The sequence below is a fragment of the Candidozyma pseudohaemuli genome, assembly GCF_003013735.1.
Source record: "Candidozyma pseudohaemuli strain B12108 chromosome Unknown scaffold00010, whole genome shotgun sequence".
Classification (NCBI taxonomy): Eukaryota; Fungi; Ascomycota; class Pichiomycetes; order Serinales; family Metschnikowiaceae; genus Candidozyma; species Candidozyma pseudohaemuli.
The window spans coordinates 256,337-274,358 of NW_020194444.1; the positions used below are offsets into that span (position 1 = coordinate 256,337).

Below are 18,022 nucleotides of genomic sequence, written 5' to 3' on the forward strand. Positions count from 1 at the left end.
GCGGGCTATTGTTGACTGTGGAGCACCTGTCGATCGATAAGAACCTTATAGGCCAGGAGGCAGTAATCGAAATGCCATGAAGCCGATACCGAGTAATCGAAAATCGTGAAATCAGCAAAAGCAGCAAATTTCCAAAATCCGGTTCATGAAAGAAACTGTCATCCGCTTGTTCAGACCCTAAGCTCTGTAGAAACACCAAAATGCAATGCACTCCGATACAAGCAACAGTGCCAGGAACAAGCCAATGCAGATCAGCTGTGGTTCTCCAGTCCCATCTCTTCAAAATTCCAATTGAAGGTTCAATTAACCTAGCTCTCCATCTCATAGTTCAACCTCTCCAACTCTTTATCACTCAAACCCCCTATCATCAACTGCCAACTCCCACCCACTAAACCACAAATCCCTCACCTCTGTGGCTCTCCCTCCCAGCCTACAACGTCTCCTTCCACATGTAGTCCTCCTGGTAGCCCTCTCTCGCCGGCACCCGCTCCGGCACCGCATACTGGTAGCCCTGGTTGTAGAACTGCTGGTACGGCGGCAACGGCTGGGTTCCTGGCGGATTGGCCATCTGGTACTGTTCTCCAGCGGTCGGATTCAAAAGACCCGGGCCGTTATAGTACTGAAGCGGCATCTGGTGGGAATAGGCGCCGTAGTACATTTGTTCAGGCACCGGGTCCTGCTGGGGCATGTGGATGGGAGGAACAGGGTGTGGAGGCATTTTATGCTCAATAGGCTCCTCCTCCTTAACATGGCGGGCTGGAGCATCGGAGTACGGGCTGGGAAGCGGCACTTTCGGAAAAGGCAGGTAGTTGACCGGCTGGGCGTACGGCTGGAAGTAGTGTTTTGGGTCTGTCGCTGGAGAAACCTTGCGTTCGGGCTGGGAAAGCACCAGCATGTTCTGGAGCTGGTAGTTGGCGTCCAAGAAGTAGTGGGCCTCGTCTTCAATAGGTATTTTCCCACCCAAAGTCGATTTTTGAATGGCAGCCCAGAGATCAGGATTCACAGGCATGTACTGGAGATTGCTCTGGGACGGACGGACCAAGCGGCCCAGAAGCACGTCGTACGCCAGGTAGTACGAAATAAGATGCACGGTCTGCCTCAGCTCCTTGTCGTTTTCCTTGACCACGGTGGAAACGCTCAAGGTCTTTTTGATGAGGCCGTGGTCCAGGCGGGTCACCGTCATGTGGGGGTCCTTGTGCTGCAACGGCAGCGTGACGAATGGCTGCTGGAACTGCTGGAAATGCTGTAAAGTGGGGGCTCTGTCCAGCAGATCAGACGCCAGAGAACGCTGCAGCATGGACGGCTCCAGGTTGCGTTTTCTCTTTCTGCGGTCGTCGTGGAGCAGTTTGTCCAATTCACGGTACACAAGAAAACGGCCTAGAATTCGGGAAGGGCTCCAGGCAATGCCGTCTGTCCAGCGCTTGATGCCCAGCTGCTCCTCGATGAAAACGAAGACGTTGCCCAGGCGAATGAGGTCTGCTCTTTCTCTGCTGTGGGGTCTGCGGTGGACACAGGCGAACTCTTTGGAAAGCACGCCCTGGATGATGAGAACGGCGTCTCTGGTGGACCCGATGTAGCCCGTGTAGGTCGGCACGAGGGTCATCATGGGAACGATTTGGGGAAGGTCTGCTCTAGGAGGGTTTGAGCCTGAAGGTTTGAAACTTTCTGTTGAAGGCTGATAAGGCTGTGAAGGTTGTGGAGGCTGTGAAGCTTCTGAAGGTTGTGAAGGCTGTTAAAGCTTTCTGTGGAAGTCTTCTGTTCTGTAGAAGTCTCTTGGAAGTCTTTCTGTGGAAGTCTCTTGTTCCTTGAAAGTCTCTTGGAGTCTTGAAAGTCTTTCTGTAGAAGTCTCTTGAAGCTTGGAAGTCTCTTCTTGAAAGTCTTTCTGTAGAAGTCTCTTGAAGCTTGGAAGTCTCTTGGAGTCTTGAAAGCTTTCTGATGCTTGGGAAGTCTCTTGGAAACCTTTCTGCTTGGAAGTCTCTGCTGAAGTCTGACTCTAAACACGGACGAAGGCCAATCTTAAATACAATTCAGGTGACCCCCCGAAGGGGAAGAGTCGTGGTGGTGTTAGAGTTTGGGGAAACGGGGTTTCGGTGGTGGAACCGGGATGCTCTGGAAAAACTCAACAAGGCACCGGTCTCCAGGCACGACGACGATCGGCTGCTACTCTGGGGGCTGGTTGAAGACAAGCTGGACAAGGAATAAACTTTTGGCTCGAGGATCGTGCTTTTTTCACTGCTCTGGTGGAGGAACCGGTCAGCACTGGAGGGGCACGGAGGAGCAGTGACTCTGGAAAATCAGGGTGTGGGTAATTTGGGAGATTCTCGAGAAATTCCGTGGGGATGGGTCGTTTTTAAGCGTGCTGGCGGTCCTGGGTGCAGATTGAGGACGAGAGGTATTACAGGGTTCGAGGCTTTCTTTGCAGAGGGAAAGCTTAAATACTTATTAGGAGGGGCGATTTAGGACCCGAGGTGAGGCGGGAGAAGCCCGAGCCGTTTGTTCCATGCCTGTCTGATGAATGAAAAAAAAAAAAAAAAATAAGCACTTCCTCATCCGGCCTTGCTTTTTTTTCTATCGTGGCTGTAGCAATAGGGTCCTGATCCAATGCACGCTGCAATGCGGGGCCAGCACAGTAGTGGTTGAAGTTAGTCAGGTATTTGAGATTAGTATTTTGGTAGGAAAATATGTGGGAGGGTAAAGTGGGCAATGCGGGTTGTGTGCAGGCGCGTCGAGCACTAACGCACGCTGCACGCTGCACGCTGCAAATGCGCGCGAGGGTCTCTCAATGGTGCAGCACTTCCATACAGAGTGCGTGAGGTGAGAGAGGCAGGTTGAGAGAGATGGTGGGTTGAGCGAGCGAGCGAGAGAGAGCGAGTGAGAGACGTATATTGCTTATATGCAGTACGGCGCCGAAACCGTCAGAGCGATCTCGCCTTTCTCAATCATCGCTAAAATCCGGATCACGCCGCGGCGCTTTTTTTGAACTTTCCGTCGGGACCCTTTCCCCTAGTATGGAGCAGGCCGTGGTCGATAAATCGCTCGGGTAAAGGAAAAACCAAAAGAAAATAAAAAAAAAAAAAAAAAGGCGTGCGGCGGCTGAGCAGCAGCAGCAAACAGACGCACGTCTGCTGTACCCAGCAGGCTGGACCCGAGACACTTTTTCCCCAAATTGCCTGGGGTTGGATTTGCCGGAGGGGCAGCCCACAGACAGGCAGGGACCCGTTGAGGAGATTCCATTGATCTCGGGGGCAGAAGCGACGATCAGGCAGAGGCTACATTACAATCTATCGTTTCTTCGGAAAAAGTTACTCCAGTATATTCGAGGCGCTTCCAAGCGGCAGGCGGTGGCCGGCGTGGAGGGAGGCTCTGACGGGAAGCAAAAGCAGAAACAAAAAGAGGGCAGCGGGCCAAAAAAAAACAGAAACAAAAATTAACGGTTACCGGCTTCCTTCGTTGCAGCGAAAAACCCAGTCTCCATAACCACCCCGTGCACAGAGCAAAAAAAAAAAACAGCAAACCCGGCCTTTGCCTCGTTCTCGTCGTGCCTCGTGCAAACCCTCATGCCACTGTGGGCCGACTTTCAGCGCACAGGCGGTCAGCGGCGGCAACGCAGCGAACCAGGCGCGATCGTCCCTGGGAGAGGCTGGCAGCGGTAAAATTGCGCCAGGGTCCAAGCGGATTGGGCGTAGCGAAAGCGGGATGGGCCTGCTGGAGGGGCACGGGCGGCACGCGGCGGGCCGGGCGTTTTTGGGTGTGGTTGTTGCGGGCGACGAGTTGGCGGTGGTTTTTGGGAGGATTGAGGTTTCAGATACGCTGAGACAGCGTTTGTAAGCCGTAGGCTGGCCGGTAATGGCCAGGTATTGTTGATTTTTTGCCAACATTCGAAGGCGTATTTTTTTTACATTCTCTTCTTCATCTTTGTGACCTTCCCCATGGAGTATCCGGCAATCCTTCCCTCCGTATCTGCTGATTAGCTTCGCGATCAACACCTCACTTGTACTGCGATCATCACCACCTCTTCTCTATCAAAGCCAGGGAAGCTTCCGGGAAGCTTTTGGGAAGCTTTTGCAGAAGCTTTCTCCTGCCGCCGGGCAACTTTTCCCGCTCGAAAGCCCCGACTCCGACCCCAGATTCTCCAAACCGTGTCTGACTTTTCACTTTCCACACCTTATCGCTTTGGCTTTAGACTTGCTGGGGGGCTTTCTCCAAAAAACGTAGCTTTTCCAGCCACAGCGTTTCGTGTCCAAAGGACGGCTTATCCGCTTCTGTGGCGTGGACGTTGTGCACCACATGGGCTGTCAATGCTTTCGACTTCTGTAGCGCCGTTTGCTGACTCTTCCGGCGATTTACAAAAATCATAGAAAATCACCAAAACTAAAAATGCCTTTGGTCGGTGTTAGCGCCCGCCGGCTATTCCTTTGTTTCTGTCCGGTCGGGCTTTGTCCCTGATTGGCGTCTCCTCTCCAGTGATTGACATTGCGATACTCCCATTGTCGGCTTCTTGCCCTGGCAGAGCTCCATTGTGATTGAGTTTGAAATCGGCTCCCACGACCCGCCGATTGGCTTTTTAGCACGCCTTGGCTTCCACGGGGCTTCACACCTGAAACCCACGTTTTGCGTGTTTTGCGATCTGTTGATCATTCTCTTGTGCGATTCGTTTGGCTATTTCCCTCTCGGGCTCCCTCCCGGGCCCTCGTACTTTGTAGCACTTCCCTGTTGGTCGTTTTGCTTTGAAAAAGCTCGGCGAACCTACGGAGACTGAGTCTCCATTGTCCACACAATGGCCAGGCACCAGGCGCACGGAACCTATTCTGTATTATCGTTTGGGAAAGCGTGATTGCCAGCTATGATTGTGGAATTTTCATAACAATTGATTTTTTTCAATTTTGGCCCGGCACTCGGCATTACAAACAGCGTTGTGCCGTGGTTGCACCTTGAGAAGTCTATCGGTTTCAGAACTGGCGGTCCCTGAGCTGGATCGACAACGCATTAGACTCCGGCAAAATAATAGCAAACGCTCGAACTAAAAACATTGCGTTACGCCGCAGCACGTACATTGATCTCTGAAAGAAGAGAGGAGAAGGATTACGCCATGGCGTGTGGAAGAGGTGCTAGAGAAGGAGAGAAAACGGGGGTACGGAAGGGAGGCAGACACAGGGATGGATCGTCGAGGTTGGTCAGAGAATGGGGAGGGTTTTGGGCCCCCAAAAAATGCATTGTTTCTGTGATTTTTTGGGACCACCTTTAGTGATTTTCGTTAATTTTCACAAAATTTCATCAAAAACTGACACTTCAAAAACGACGACGCCTGGCCAGCAGCCCGCTGACAGAGCACCAGATCCTCGTCCTGACTCAGCTGAGCACTTTTTGGTTTCAAGCGATGTGCCGCCACGGAAATGCCGGGTAGCTCCTAACCAGCATCTGGCGTCGAGCAAGGACAATGTCAGCGTTGACAAATGTCAGGCCAGAGGAGCTCCAAAAATGAATTTCCAAAAATCTCCAACCGCCAGTCCACAGCACCATGGTCATGGAACACAAAAAGAAAACCAGCCATTTTTTTTTTTTTTCTTGCTGCAAAACCACCCCCAGGGCTCCTTCCCATGCACCCATCACCTGCTGCAAAACCAATCTCCCACGCTTCTCCAAATCATATCTTTCGTCCGCAGCATCATCTGGCGGCAGCCCCAATCTGTATCTTCGTGGACTACGGCGACGGTGCAGCGTTCTCCAACAGTAGACGATGCAGCCAGTACGCAGCCTCTGCTAAACCACATATTTGCGCTCATGTTGCTTCCATGCCGCCTGGGCTATCCGGCGTTTTTCTCTCCTAGCCACAAGCAAGGCCTGAGGTGCCAAGGTGGATTCGGTCCGGTAGCCATGGTAGAAAAAATGACTTTGGGGTGGTTTAATGGGGTGGACTAAGTGGTTGAGCTTATGGAGCCGCCACGTAGTGGCGCCTCCGTTTTGTGCTACTTCCAAATCCTACCTTCGTTGCATACGAGTTGCTTTTCTTATCCACGGATCGTGGTGCTTCCAGCTCAACCCATGCACGCCGTGCTAACTGGTGGAGACCGCCTGCAAGGTAGGGTAACTAACCAACGACAGGCCAGGCGGCTGCGGTGCACTGTGAAACGGCTGTAAGGTGGTGGGAAGGCTGCAAATGGGGCAGTGCTGTGGGCTTTTGGTGTTTCGGCTAATCTAGCGAGAAGTTTGAGCTGCCGAGTCGGGGTTTTGTGGGCTTTTCTGGCTTTTTTAATTTTTGCCTTTGACTTTGACTTTCATCTGGACGAGCTCCCAGTGTCTCCCGAAAATGGCGGTTTTACGATCCGCTCGGTTGTTGGGTTCTAGCCGCCAGGCAGTGGGACACTTCGGAATGCTGCCTGGTGTTTGTTTTCATGCTGGGCTGGTATTTCGAAGGGGATTTTCAGGTGAATTTGCAATCCAAAATAATATTTCTTCAAGCTTTCCTGTCATCCTTATCTGATAAGGCTGCTCTGGAAGAGTCTAAAAAAAAGTGACACAATACCGCCGCTCAACAACCGAATAAGGCGTGCTACAGAGACCACTGTTGGGGTCATTACCCGAGCTAAAATCCGAAAGCAACACCCGAGTGATTTTACGGTTTCCTGGCCTTCCGGATATCGGGTATTCACCTTGCATTAACTCTACAGCTGGGGGCGGAGCCTTTACAGTTTAGCCACGGACTATCACGTCGCAATTTTACAGGAATCGCTTACAATGTGTCAAGCCTTTTTGTGGGCTTCCCCTTTTTTAGTGTCTCTATTGTCCGGACCTGTCTTATCTGGTAACACAAAAACGTCCGCGGGCCTGCCGTCTTGTGGCTGTCTGGTACTACTAAATTAGTCAGAATTCCGTTGTGGAGGCCCATTAAGGTGTCGCTCAGCGGCTTCTTTTTTCCCACTAATTCTTGGCCACGAGGCTCCACAAACCCATCTGCTGATTCATGACTTGTACAAGAAACGGCTTCACAAATTTTGACTAGCGCCAGTATCTGCAAGTTTTGTCGCTTCCTTGAGTCACTTTTATTTCCTCCGTAACTTAGAAGCTAAAAACTTTTAGTGCAAGAAGCAATGTGAGGTAATGTGAAGCAAGGTTCAGAGCACAGACACCTACGAGGCACAAAACTGTATTCTTTTTTTTTTTTTTTTTCGATGTCAGACTAGATTCTGGGGAAGCTGGCCACGGAGAACCAACATTTTTCCGGTTTTGCGTCTGTGATGGCGACGTTCACGCCGTTTGGGGTTTTCTTCGAATCCAGAAAATGGTGATTTTTTGGTGGATTTGAAGGCGGAGGGTATTGTAGACGTCTGGATGGGAAAATCCAGCATTTTTCTGGACCCACGGTTAGGTAAAAATTCTTGGAAAATAATTTGTAGCTTCTTGGAAGGTGTAATGGTCGTGGGAGGTGGTACTGGTGATATTGTGGTTATTCTTCGAACCCTCGCCTACAAACCATTAAGGTCTACATGCTTTTTTTGGGAAATTCTATGATAAGGTAAAATTCAGGGATCCAGAGGCTCTAAATAAAATGAAACCTCTACAAGGCCTCTTCACTGTGGCGGTTTAAAACATAGCACAAAGTCGACACATTAAGATTTCTTGAACTCGGCAGTCTAAGCGACGAAACTACACGGTCCCTCTTAATCCTGCCAAATTTACCTCCATCCATTCTCCCGTGAGGCTGGCCTTATCGTGAATGTACACTTGATGCTTGCCGTTTCCAGAAACCCAAAGCCACCTGTGGGCTCTGCTGACAAAGCAAGAAGCAAAACAGCAAATTCGGGCAAGATGTTTCAACAGAAGCGTCCATTTTCACCAACAGAGGCTTGGGTTTGCAAGCCGCTTTTCCAAGAGACCCCTGAAGATGTTCTGTTGCATTCGAAAATCCACCAAAATCCACCTAACCTTCCAGAATCCACATCCACATCGTCCACACCGATGGTGATCCATTTTTGACACATCCAGCCGAAGTCCCAGCAGCCCTAAAAACCCTTCTTTTCGTCTGGCGCTTCGCCCTTTTGGGCCATGGCTTAGACAATAGTACCGAGATCGACCAGGCTAATCGGAGGCTTGAAGCCCTCGATGACCAGACCCCTGGAACTACAAAAAAGAAAAAGAAGATACAAAAAGCACGGTCCCCATCGCCTGGCCAGATGCGTCCAACCCCAGACGAAAACGCAATCAGCACTCCAGGATCTTCCAAACCCACATAACGCAGCGTCTGAAGATCCTGGTGCATCTCTACAATGCAAAGCTCGTGCAACCAGGCATTAGGCATCGTCGATCCCGATTTTTCGCCCGTTACCTGACAACAAACGATGCAGCGAATGCCGTGATGGGGTGTTTGGTGTGGTGTGATTGGATGGAATGTACGGCAAATGGTGGTTTGGTTTGTGGAGTGAATGTGGGGACCTTCCTGGACATTTTCGAATTTGGGGGTTTATTGGTTTTGGAATTTAGAGAAACTACGATTTTGGTGGTATGGAGGGATTGGTTGTGGAGGTTTGAGGTACATCAAGGGACCATCAGCTGAGGTGGATGGTGAAACAGAGCACGTCAAAGCGGTAAGCGAGAGTGAAATTGGAAAAACGATAAGCGAGAGGTTAAAGTGTGAAGGAGCCAAAGGGCATAGGCTTAGGGTTTTGTCAGTAGGTACTTGTAGATGTAGCGATGAAGGTTATGGTTTTATGGGATGAAGTGGATGTGCTTTAAGTCGGCCATGCTTTTAATCTTTAGGGTATCGGTGGAGCTTCTAATGCCCGGGATGCTTACATAGTGGTATCTGGCTATTCTGGAATTCTATGTCCTCATTTCTTTGAATTCACCATTTTACGAACCTCGCCATAAATCTCGCCATGTATTCGTCACGGACCACAATCCCCAACCAATGCAAATCGGTAATCCACGCCGAAACATCCAAACAGAAAAACCACCACAAACCCAAGTGTCACAAAATCAACCTTCCATATTCATTCTCCAGCAAACGTCACCAGCTCCAATCCACCGCAATGCAATTACAAACTTTACACTTCCATCTTCCTTGCTCTCCAAATAGCCTTCACCCCCAAAATAGCCTTCAAAGCAATAGCCTCAGAAAAGCAGCCAATTAGCCTTTCGCCTGGAACCTTCACAGTGTGCTGCGGACTCAGCCGTGTTGCAAAGTCACACAATCAAAAAAACATTCCCATCGATATGGTGAATCGATTTTTCACTAATTCTTCAAAATTTGATGCTGTTTCTGCGGGACCATCCACGGCTTCCCCTCCTCGAGGCACCGTGACAAATTAGACTTCTAGGCGGCATCGCACGAGCAGACTGAAAAGGGCCCTTTTAGCGACCCACCAAAAAACCATCAAAAACCGCCAAAACACAATTTCTGATAATTTTCTCAAAACCACGGCCCCCAAAATCGGCCGACCCAACCACTCCAGAAATCCGAGCCCGGACCCAGCGCCTCGAAGGGCCGCCAAACCACCGCCAAGAGCCGTTGCAGCCAGTCCCACGCCCCGCGCTTGCGAGCGATACCCACTGCCACCGCACCACCGCCACGCCGACCGGCTGCAAAACGCTGACGCTGCGGCGGCGCTTGCCAAACGGGCCACTTCGACGAGAAATATTTTTTAGCTTTTCCAAAAAAAGGAAAGCTTTCAATTAAAAGCTATTAAAAGTTATTAGGCTAATTTTTAGAGCGGTCTTCCCGTTTTGGCAGCTCATCAGGCTTCGTCTGCCGCCGTGCGGTTTCTTTTCTAGGCCTGCCCCCTATCCGCAACGAGGGGCCCCGAGGACTTGCTATGGCTGCGAAAAGAAACACAGCACAAGACAAAAAGATGAATAGAAAGATTTGAAAATGAAAGTGAAAGATCATAAAATCACCATCACCAGATAATTGCGTGATATTGAAATTTGCCCAAACTAAAGATCACCCGGATACCCCAGACGGTTCCCTGATTGCGGCCTTGCTTGTTTACCCGCAGCTGTACTGTCTTGTGAGGCTGCGGCTGTTATCACTACCAAGCAAATATAATCCTGCCAACTACGCCTTTTTTGATCTGACCGAAATCACCAAAGCATTTCTGATCCTCCAGGTCACCTATAAAGAACAGCCAATTCCTTTCCTGTTCAAGGGGCCTCCTCATATTTCAACCTCCATCTGAGACATCGCCATCTCCACACTTTCAATCCAACCACCCCGTTTCATGGAAGTGGAGTTCAGAAAACACCTCCCTCCGTACCGCTCCCTCGTGGACCCAAAGTCCCAGTATGACTACAGAACTCACTCTTTTGTCCAGTTCAGCCAGCTGGACTTGTCCAAGGTGTTGCTGGGCTACCAGCTTCCCAAGTTGCCTCGGTCCAACTTCAAGATGAAGTACAAGCTGTTGCTCTCTGACGTGTCCATGCGGGCGTCCTTGCTCAGTCGGAAGGTCCCGAGCGTGAAACAGACCAACACCACCAATACGACGCCGAAAAAGAGAGCCCCTGCCACAACCTTCAATGACCTTCCCGAGGAGATCCAGATCCACGTCTTCTCCTTGGTCGACGACACCCCATCCTACCAGAACTGCCTCTACACGTGCAAGACCTTCTACCGCTTGGCCAAGCCGTTCATGTTCCGCTACGTGGCCTTCTCCTCGACCTTCCGCTTTGCCCAGTTCATCACCTACCTACGGCTCAACCCCGCCTTGGGCTGCCACGTTTTGGAGGTCGACTTGTCCCAGCTCAAGCCGGGCAACTGGGAATTGGAGGCCCAGAGCGACACAGAACAGGAGGAAAACGACACTGACCAGTTCCACGACATCTTGGCCATCTGGGCCGGCTGGCGGGACTGGAAGTTCGCCAACAACCCATTGTACACCTTACACCCGTTGCCTGCCACGCCATTGACCAAGGCGTTGCTGCACGCTCCCCACGGGCCGCCGTCGCCCAAAAAACGCAAGTTTCTGAGGTACTTCAAGAAGAGAAGACGCTCTCACGCCAAAATAGAGGCTCCTGAGGAGCAGAGACCGCTGCCAGGCGCCCGCCGCCACAGCCAATGGCTTCTCCAGCACCTGAGCCACCCGAAAATCAACAAGTTCTTGATGAACTACTCGTCGCTGAAGGACGTGCCCATCGGCTACATCATCCACTTGATCAACATGTGCCCCAACTTGCGGTCGCTCAACTTGGGCAGCTTGTCGCTCTCCACAGACTACATGATCTCCCCGAAAATGTCCCAGAAGTACCAGGCCTTCGACATCATGAACAACTACTCCAAGGAGACCGTCGACACCATCGACAACTTGTACCCTATGGCCGACGACGAGTTGTTCTTCAAAAGCGAAATCACCCGCCGCATCCCCGACCTCACTTCCCTGGCCTCGTCGGTGTTCTCCATGTCCACTCTTTCGAAGCCCATCCGCAAATACAACAGCTTGCTCCCACCGCTACCCAAGCTGGTTCGTGATATTCTGTACCTCCAGAAAGGCGACGGGCTCGTCTTTTTGAGCGACTTGAACTTGAAGTCCATCAACAGCGCTCATTTGGAGACCATCAACGAGTCCGAGATTCTCAAATCCTTGTGCAAGCGGTCCAGGCTCGAGTACATCAACTTGCTGAGCATGATCTGGATCAACTTGCGCTTGGTGAAGCTGTTCATCAGCGGCATGCTTGCCGAGGACCTCAAACGCAAGAAATACGACGGCAAAGAGTGCACTGTCTTCAAGGATAACTACTTCTCGTCCCTCGAGCTTCTAGATGAAGAAGACGAGGACGAAGACACGGGCACGCCGAAACGCATGTTGCTTGACTTGAGCAACTCGGGCATGAACAAAAATCTCCGTTGGGCTCAGCCCATTGATCTTGAGACCAGAAGAGGCAGAAAGCTAGTGCACAAGATCTTAAACGACGAATTGCTCCCGCCATTCGAAGAGTTCATGCTTCGCGAGCGGGACAGAATGGGCCGTCCCGGCGAAAACTACTTTTCTTAAGAGATGTCCCAACATTCAGGTCATCACCGTTTCATGGATCAGCTCGTACCCTAGGGCAGGCGACCTCCAACAGCGATGGTTTTAGAGTTGGTTGCACGAATGTGTTTATCTAGAAAACCCTACACCAACGCCGCTTGGGCTCTGACCGAGGCCATTGTTAATGCCGTGGCAACGACGCCAGAGTAGGAAGTCCTGGTTGTGAAAAGATTTGATCTCGTGCGATGAAGTATAGGTATCCTGGCCTGTGCACGACCGGGCTCAGAGGGCCCTATAGGAAGAAATCAGGAAACGCCGTGAGGCATTGTATGATATAGCCTGGATTTACGGAATGAAAATGAAAAGGTTGGAGTGGTGTAGGCTTTGAGGGGATGGAATTGTGATTTTGGGGCTTTGTAGTGAAGAGTCAAAAAGTGGGTTAGAGTATGTTTGCAGCCACCCACCCAGCCATAAACCATGCAAACCGAGGTATTTTAACAAATGAAGAAATTTAGAAATCACCGAAATCGAACGAATTTCTATTTCTTAGAAATCCACGGGCATTAGACTTTTGGGGCTGTGTTGCTGGTGAGCGTTGCTTCGCAGGGCAGTGAATAATGCCTTCTGATTGGCCAATTTTCCAGGTCAAAGAGGTAGGACGGCAGTGAAATAGCTCAATGAATAGTAATCTAACTTTGAGCTTTTGGAATTATGGGCTGCTGGTTTCCTTTTGCTTCGTCAATGGTGTCAGTTCCATGAATCGACTTCCACATGCTCAGAAAGCCGGTTAACACCAACAAAATCACACCAAGACAATTCACAAAAATTTCCCCTTTTCACTAATATCATTATTCCTGCCTCCCTGCCTCCTTGTGCTTCAAAAATCCCATAAACCTTACCCTTTGTGAACATTCTTCACCCAAACAAACCAGTTCACGCTCTTGAAACGCCCAAAACAGTACTTTCCAAAAACTCAAATTTACATGACCATACTGAACGCATGACCACGCTGCTCTTGCCCTAAATCCACCCAAAAGGCACGCCTTTCCTGTTGAAACCTCCTCGAGTTTCCATAAATGTGACAAAACGACACCCGTGCACCACGCAATCACACATTTATTCACCACTCGTTTATAATATATCCCCAAGGTTCTCCTTCATTCCTGCTAAACCCACCACAACTGTTCTTAGCATATCATGTCAGACCTCCTGTCTCAGCTCCTGGCGTTCAAGTCCAGAATCAGAAGCGGGCCATCCGTGGCGGTCAGAAGAGCAGTTACCCCAAAGCCTCTGAACCAGGACACCCCCCTGGCTCCTCCAACGCCACTGACCAACGGGTCCAGTGGCAACGGCAGAAAAAGATTAGCTGAGGATTCGTTCCAGTCTATGAAGAAACACAGGCTGAACATCAGCATGTCGGGCTCCCACCTCTCGACTAGACTCCACTTGGCAGTGGAGTATATCAAACAGCAGGATAAACCCGTGGCGATCGACAAGCTCGAGAGCTACTTGGGCACGGATGTGACGGAGGCGTTGCTTCCGTTGTTGAAGGAGATTGACCGGATCAAGTACGACCCTGCCACCGGCACGTTGGAGTACATGTCTCTCCACAACATTCGTACCGCAGACGACTTGCTAGACTTCCTCCGTCTGCAGCCCACTTTCAAGGGCACACTGGTCAAGGAGCTCCGGGACGGCTGGTCCGGGTGCATGGAGGCGATCCAGACCCTTGAGGAAAGCAACCGAATTCTTGTGCTTCGTAACAAGAAGGAGAATTCGCCTAGGCTCGTGTGGGCCAATTTGGGCGGTGAAATCGGCACGTTGGACGACGAGTTTGTGGACATGTGGAACAAGATCAAGATTCCCGAGCCAGACAACCTTTACCAGGCTCTTGTCGACCAGTCGTTGAAACCCACCGGTGCCGATCCTAACATCGTGACAAAGAAGCCCAAGCGTGAGGAAAAGAAACAAAAGAAGGCCCGCAGAGGCAAGATCACCAACACCCACATGAAGGGTATCTTGAAGGATTACTCGCAGCTCGTTTGAGGGCCTGCGGTGTTGCCTTGGCTGTCTTATAGAGGCCAGGTGACGCTTGCAAACATAGAACAGGCGACAGCGTCGCCGCTTGCATTTACATATGGTTAAAACAACGGACTAACGATTGGAAAAGTAGCGTGGCTATGGAAGCGGCTATCTCTGTCAACTGAACAACCAATTTTCTCCCCTTCAACTGGACAAGTCGTAACTCCTCCTTTTAGTGATTTCCTTCCTGTTCTTCTTCTTTCGTAGATCCACGCGGGGATTTGTCTGGCTAACTGGGGTGAGGCGCTGGGCTCTCGCAGTTCAATCGGTATTTGGAAATCAAGCAAGACATATAGCTCCCCCAGCAAACAACCAAATTAATCCCCATTTTACCGCCTCAGGCACCCAATTGCCTGCGTGGGGCTCAGGTTCCATGGCAATAAAGGAGATGGCATAACAGGTGAGCATAAAGTACCAGAAAGCAAACACAAGAGAGCATTTGAACCAACGAAGAGGCCTATCACCCCGTGTGGTACAGAGCGCAAACAACTGCAAAACAAATAACGCTGAAGTTAGGCCTAGAAGCATCCCTTCGAGCTTTTGAATAGGCTCGGTTTGCTCCTCGGCATACTTACAGTAATGAGCATAATCGCCATCCCGTCGCAACTCACATTCCCAATATTCAGGTGAAAGGGCCTCCAAATCTTGTGGTGAAATTTCTTCGTTGGTCTGTGAGCCTTCAGGGGTTGGACTTGGCAATCCGAGAGCCTCAACGTCCACGTTGTGTTGCCATAGGACATCTCTCGAAGCTTTCCAAACAGATTTCTGTTTCTCCAGGCAAACCTTCCGAGAGTGTTTCTCACAAATCTCCTTCTGAACAGAAGCGGATTTCAACGCTTGAAAAGAAACGCAATGGCCTATCTGCTTCCCATGGCAAACAACACCAAAAGCCAACTTGAAGCCCAGATCTCTCCATTCGCCCCTGATACTTAAAGCGTTAAGGATGATAAACACGAACATAAGTCCAACTGCCGCTGCAAAAACAGATGTATATTTCATTAAACGGGTCAATCTCTCCCAGGCATCTTCAGGATCCGCAGTGAATGCATTTGTCTCCTGACTGCCGCCTTCTTGATTGCTGTTGCTTTGCTGGGCTGGGTCGGTGTCGAGAACGAAGTAGCTCTCCTGTTCCACTGCTCCTGTTCCATCAGTACCAATGGTCACGTCTTCTGGGACAACCTCTTTTGAAACCAACGGTGAAGCCTCGTCATCGGCGTCACCAATTTGCTCATAGACCTTTTCGTTCATGTCAGCTTCGCTGCCTTCTTCGACGTTGGCGTCTCCATTCTGGTCGTTTTCTTTGAGACTTCCATCCTCGTAGTCGGGATCCTTCTTCATTTGCGGGTCATTCTTGTTAGTGGATGGGTTCTCTGACCAAATCCGATTGATATTAGCATCTGCATTTTCGAAAATAGGTGGCACTATATTGGCTACCTCGGTGGGTGGCAAGTCGGTTTCACCTGTGTTCGAGGACATCTTCTAGAATAGATCCAAAAAGTGAATCACTGGGTGTGGTTAATTCTATGGGTGTATAATTTTTTATCAATTCAGACACGTGTAGTTGAATTTTTAAGATAAGGAGAAGTTTTGGGTGTTTTTGGGAAAGTCGTAAAGACGCGATCCATTGCAGCTTTTATAGTGCCCTGGAAATCCCTCCTTCCAGATCTACAGGATACATAATTGCGGGTAACTGAATTAGAGTAATCAGTAAGTACGGAGTAAAATGTGTAGTTGTCAGATGGTGTTTTCGATTTCAGGCAATAAAAAGGTAATATTAGTGAATTCGATGATTGCCATAGAAATCCATGAAATTGAATCTTTTATCTCTCTGGTTCAACAGCCACTCAAGACCCTGGGCTCTGTATACACTGCTTCTCGTATTCTACCAATATATCCTGGTTGATGGCATTCTTGAACGCCGCATTGATGATCGAGATAAGGGTCCTCGCATAGTATGTGAGGCGGAATCGTGCATTGACATATAAATTTTAAATTGATATTTCAATTGATTTTGACCATTTTGCTGTACTCTTGTGAAGCTTCATTTGAGACAATGTCGTCTTTATTTCTTTTATCGATGTCGAGTAGACGTCTCGGGCCCCGATGCATCTCTCTAGTTATATGCAGGCTCTCCATGCAAGGTCTTCTTGACACAGAGCCATTGATTCAGCCTTGATTCTAAGAAATTCAGGGCTTGTTGATTCCCGCCTGATTCTATGTAGGAGACTGGTTTTTTAAGCTTTTGGTGAAAGAACCCTCGAGAATGTAGCCACAATGAGGTGCGTTATCGCTTCGAGGAAGTATGCAAGGCACCGCGTCAATACTTGCATTTTTTGGATCACGACCTAGATAGTGGAACTACGGTTGATGGCCTTTTTTTGACAGATGATGTTAAGAAACTCTAATCTTTTTCTGTTTGGGTTTATGAGTATTGGAAGTGGTGGTTTTTGTTATTTTTTGGTCCATCGATAACATGAACAGATCGAAGAGGATGAACCACCAGCTACTATTGCATTACTGAATCCTGTTAATTCTGCTACGAATAAATTCTGCTACTACTGAATTCTGCTACTATGAAGTTCTTTTCGATGTGGATATACGCATAAAACGAGTCAAATATGAAAAGTGTTGTTAACATATAGAGAAAACAAAGGCTCACGATAATGAAACACAGTGCAAATTGGGTTAGCTAAATTGCCCCCAAAGGATCCGTTTTAAACCAACGCCTCATTCTTCTTCATTTTCGTAATCAGGGAACTCCTCAAACACTATGTAGCCAACGAAAGCCCAACAAATCAAGATCAATAATGCGGTAACCACCGCTGAGGAACCCCACCAGAGTGGTGAGCTATGACGTAGTTCCGTAATGTGTAAATGGGCAATAAAGCCAAGTAAATATTGGAGCACAATGCCTCCAAATCCGGCGGTTATCAGCCTCAAATCCCAAGTAAAAAAGAACAGGATCTGTAAAAGACCAAGCCCTACAGGAGTTCCCAAAAAGACACCTGCAAGGATTTGGAGTAGATTCGTTCTATTCCGGACCTTTTTGCAGCTAGCACCAAACCTTTGATCCCGTTTAGTCTCGCATTCAATCAAATCCAGCCCTGTTGGGAGACTTGTCAGTACACTCGTAGATGATAGTCTATTTGTCCTTGTAGCGATTTCGCTAATATTTTTCCAGAAATCTTCTTTTGTTTCATCCCAAGCAAGCTCTTGTCCCTCTAAGCAGAGCTCACGAACAGAGTCCCAACAGTCCCAGGTCTGCCTTGATGAAAGTACTGGAATACACTCACTTTGCTGCCCCTCATCGCATGCTATAGTTCCAGCTTCTTTTAGAGCTGAATCTTGAAATTCAGCCACAATAACTAAAATAGGAAAGAGCATTAGGAAGAAGATGAACCCGGCACATTCCATCCCAAACGCTGTCACCGCCATGCATTTGATGAATTCCCGGAGACTTCTCTTGGGATTTTCGGTGGACCTCTGGTTATCATCTTTAGGTGTTCCAACCATCACCTGCTGCACTGCTGTAACGTCACAGATGGTTTCTGGGGAGACTTGCGATTTTGCTTCCTGGGCTTTTTCTTCACTTTCGTCTTCTTCAGTTTTGTCGTCTTCAAACTCTCCAGTCTCGTCTTCAAAATCTTCAGTGTCGTCAGAATCTTCCATCACTTGCATGGCACATTGAGAAGTGACTGGGTCTAGACATACGTGCTTTTGAGGGGAGGCTTCTAGATCTTCAAGTGGCACCATTTCGTTTACCTGGTCTGGTGACGAGTCGGTTTCAGCGGTGTTAGACATTTTGGAGCTATTTCAATAAGAAGTATTCAGGTTTTCTTACCTTTGTGATTTATAGGATGGGGTGACTTGTGGAGAATAATACTCGTGATAATATTTCTGAGCTTTGGGGAGTAGCTTTTATAGTCGCCAGACGCCCCTCTATATTTCTTTGCAGAATCTTTGCCGGGCCAAAAGAATCAAGC

At 49.2% G+C, this 18,022-nt stretch overlaps 4 protein-coding genes across 4 annotated transcripts; 2 read left to right on the forward strand and 2 right to left on the reverse strand.

Annotated features, from left to right (window-relative positions):
* Positions 1-430: 430 nt before the first annotated feature.
* WOR1 (transcription factor WOR1) lies at positions 431-8,045 on the reverse strand (the record flags this gene model as incomplete). Its single annotated transcript, XM_024859088.1, has 3 exons — positions 431-1,631; positions 1,663-1,987; positions 8,009-8,045. 3 exons carry the CDS (start codon positions 8,043-8,045, stop codon positions 431-433), a joined length of 1,563 nt encoding a protein of 520 aa, XP_024712762.1.
* Positions 8,046-10,214: 2,169 nt separating this feature from the next.
* On the forward strand, positions 10,215-11,981 carry C7M61_003754 (uncharacterized protein; the record flags this gene model as incomplete). Its single annotated transcript, XM_024859089.1, has 1 exon — positions 10,215-11,981. One exon carries the CDS (start codon positions 10,215-10,217, stop codon positions 11,979-11,981), a length of 1,767 nt encoding a protein of 588 aa, XP_024712763.1.
* Positions 11,982-13,154: 1,173 nt separating this feature from the next.
* C7M61_003755 (transcription factor TFIIE subunit) lies at positions 13,155-14,003 on the forward strand (the record flags this gene model as incomplete). The annotated part of the gene is made up of 1 exon (XM_024859090.1): positions 13,155-14,003. One exon carries the CDS (start codon positions 13,155-13,157, stop codon positions 14,001-14,003), a length of 849 nt encoding a protein of 282 aa, XP_024712764.1.
* Positions 14,004-14,318: 315 nt separating this feature from the next.
* On the reverse strand, positions 14,319-17,840 carry C7M61_003756 (uncharacterized protein; the record flags this gene model as incomplete). The annotated part of the gene is made up of 2 exons (XM_024859091.1): positions 14,319-15,499; positions 17,498-17,840. 2 exons carry the CDS (start codon positions 17,838-17,840, stop codon positions 14,319-14,321), a joined length of 1,524 nt encoding a protein of 507 aa, XP_024712765.1.
* Between the last annotated feature and the right edge of the window lie 182 nt (positions 17,841-18,022).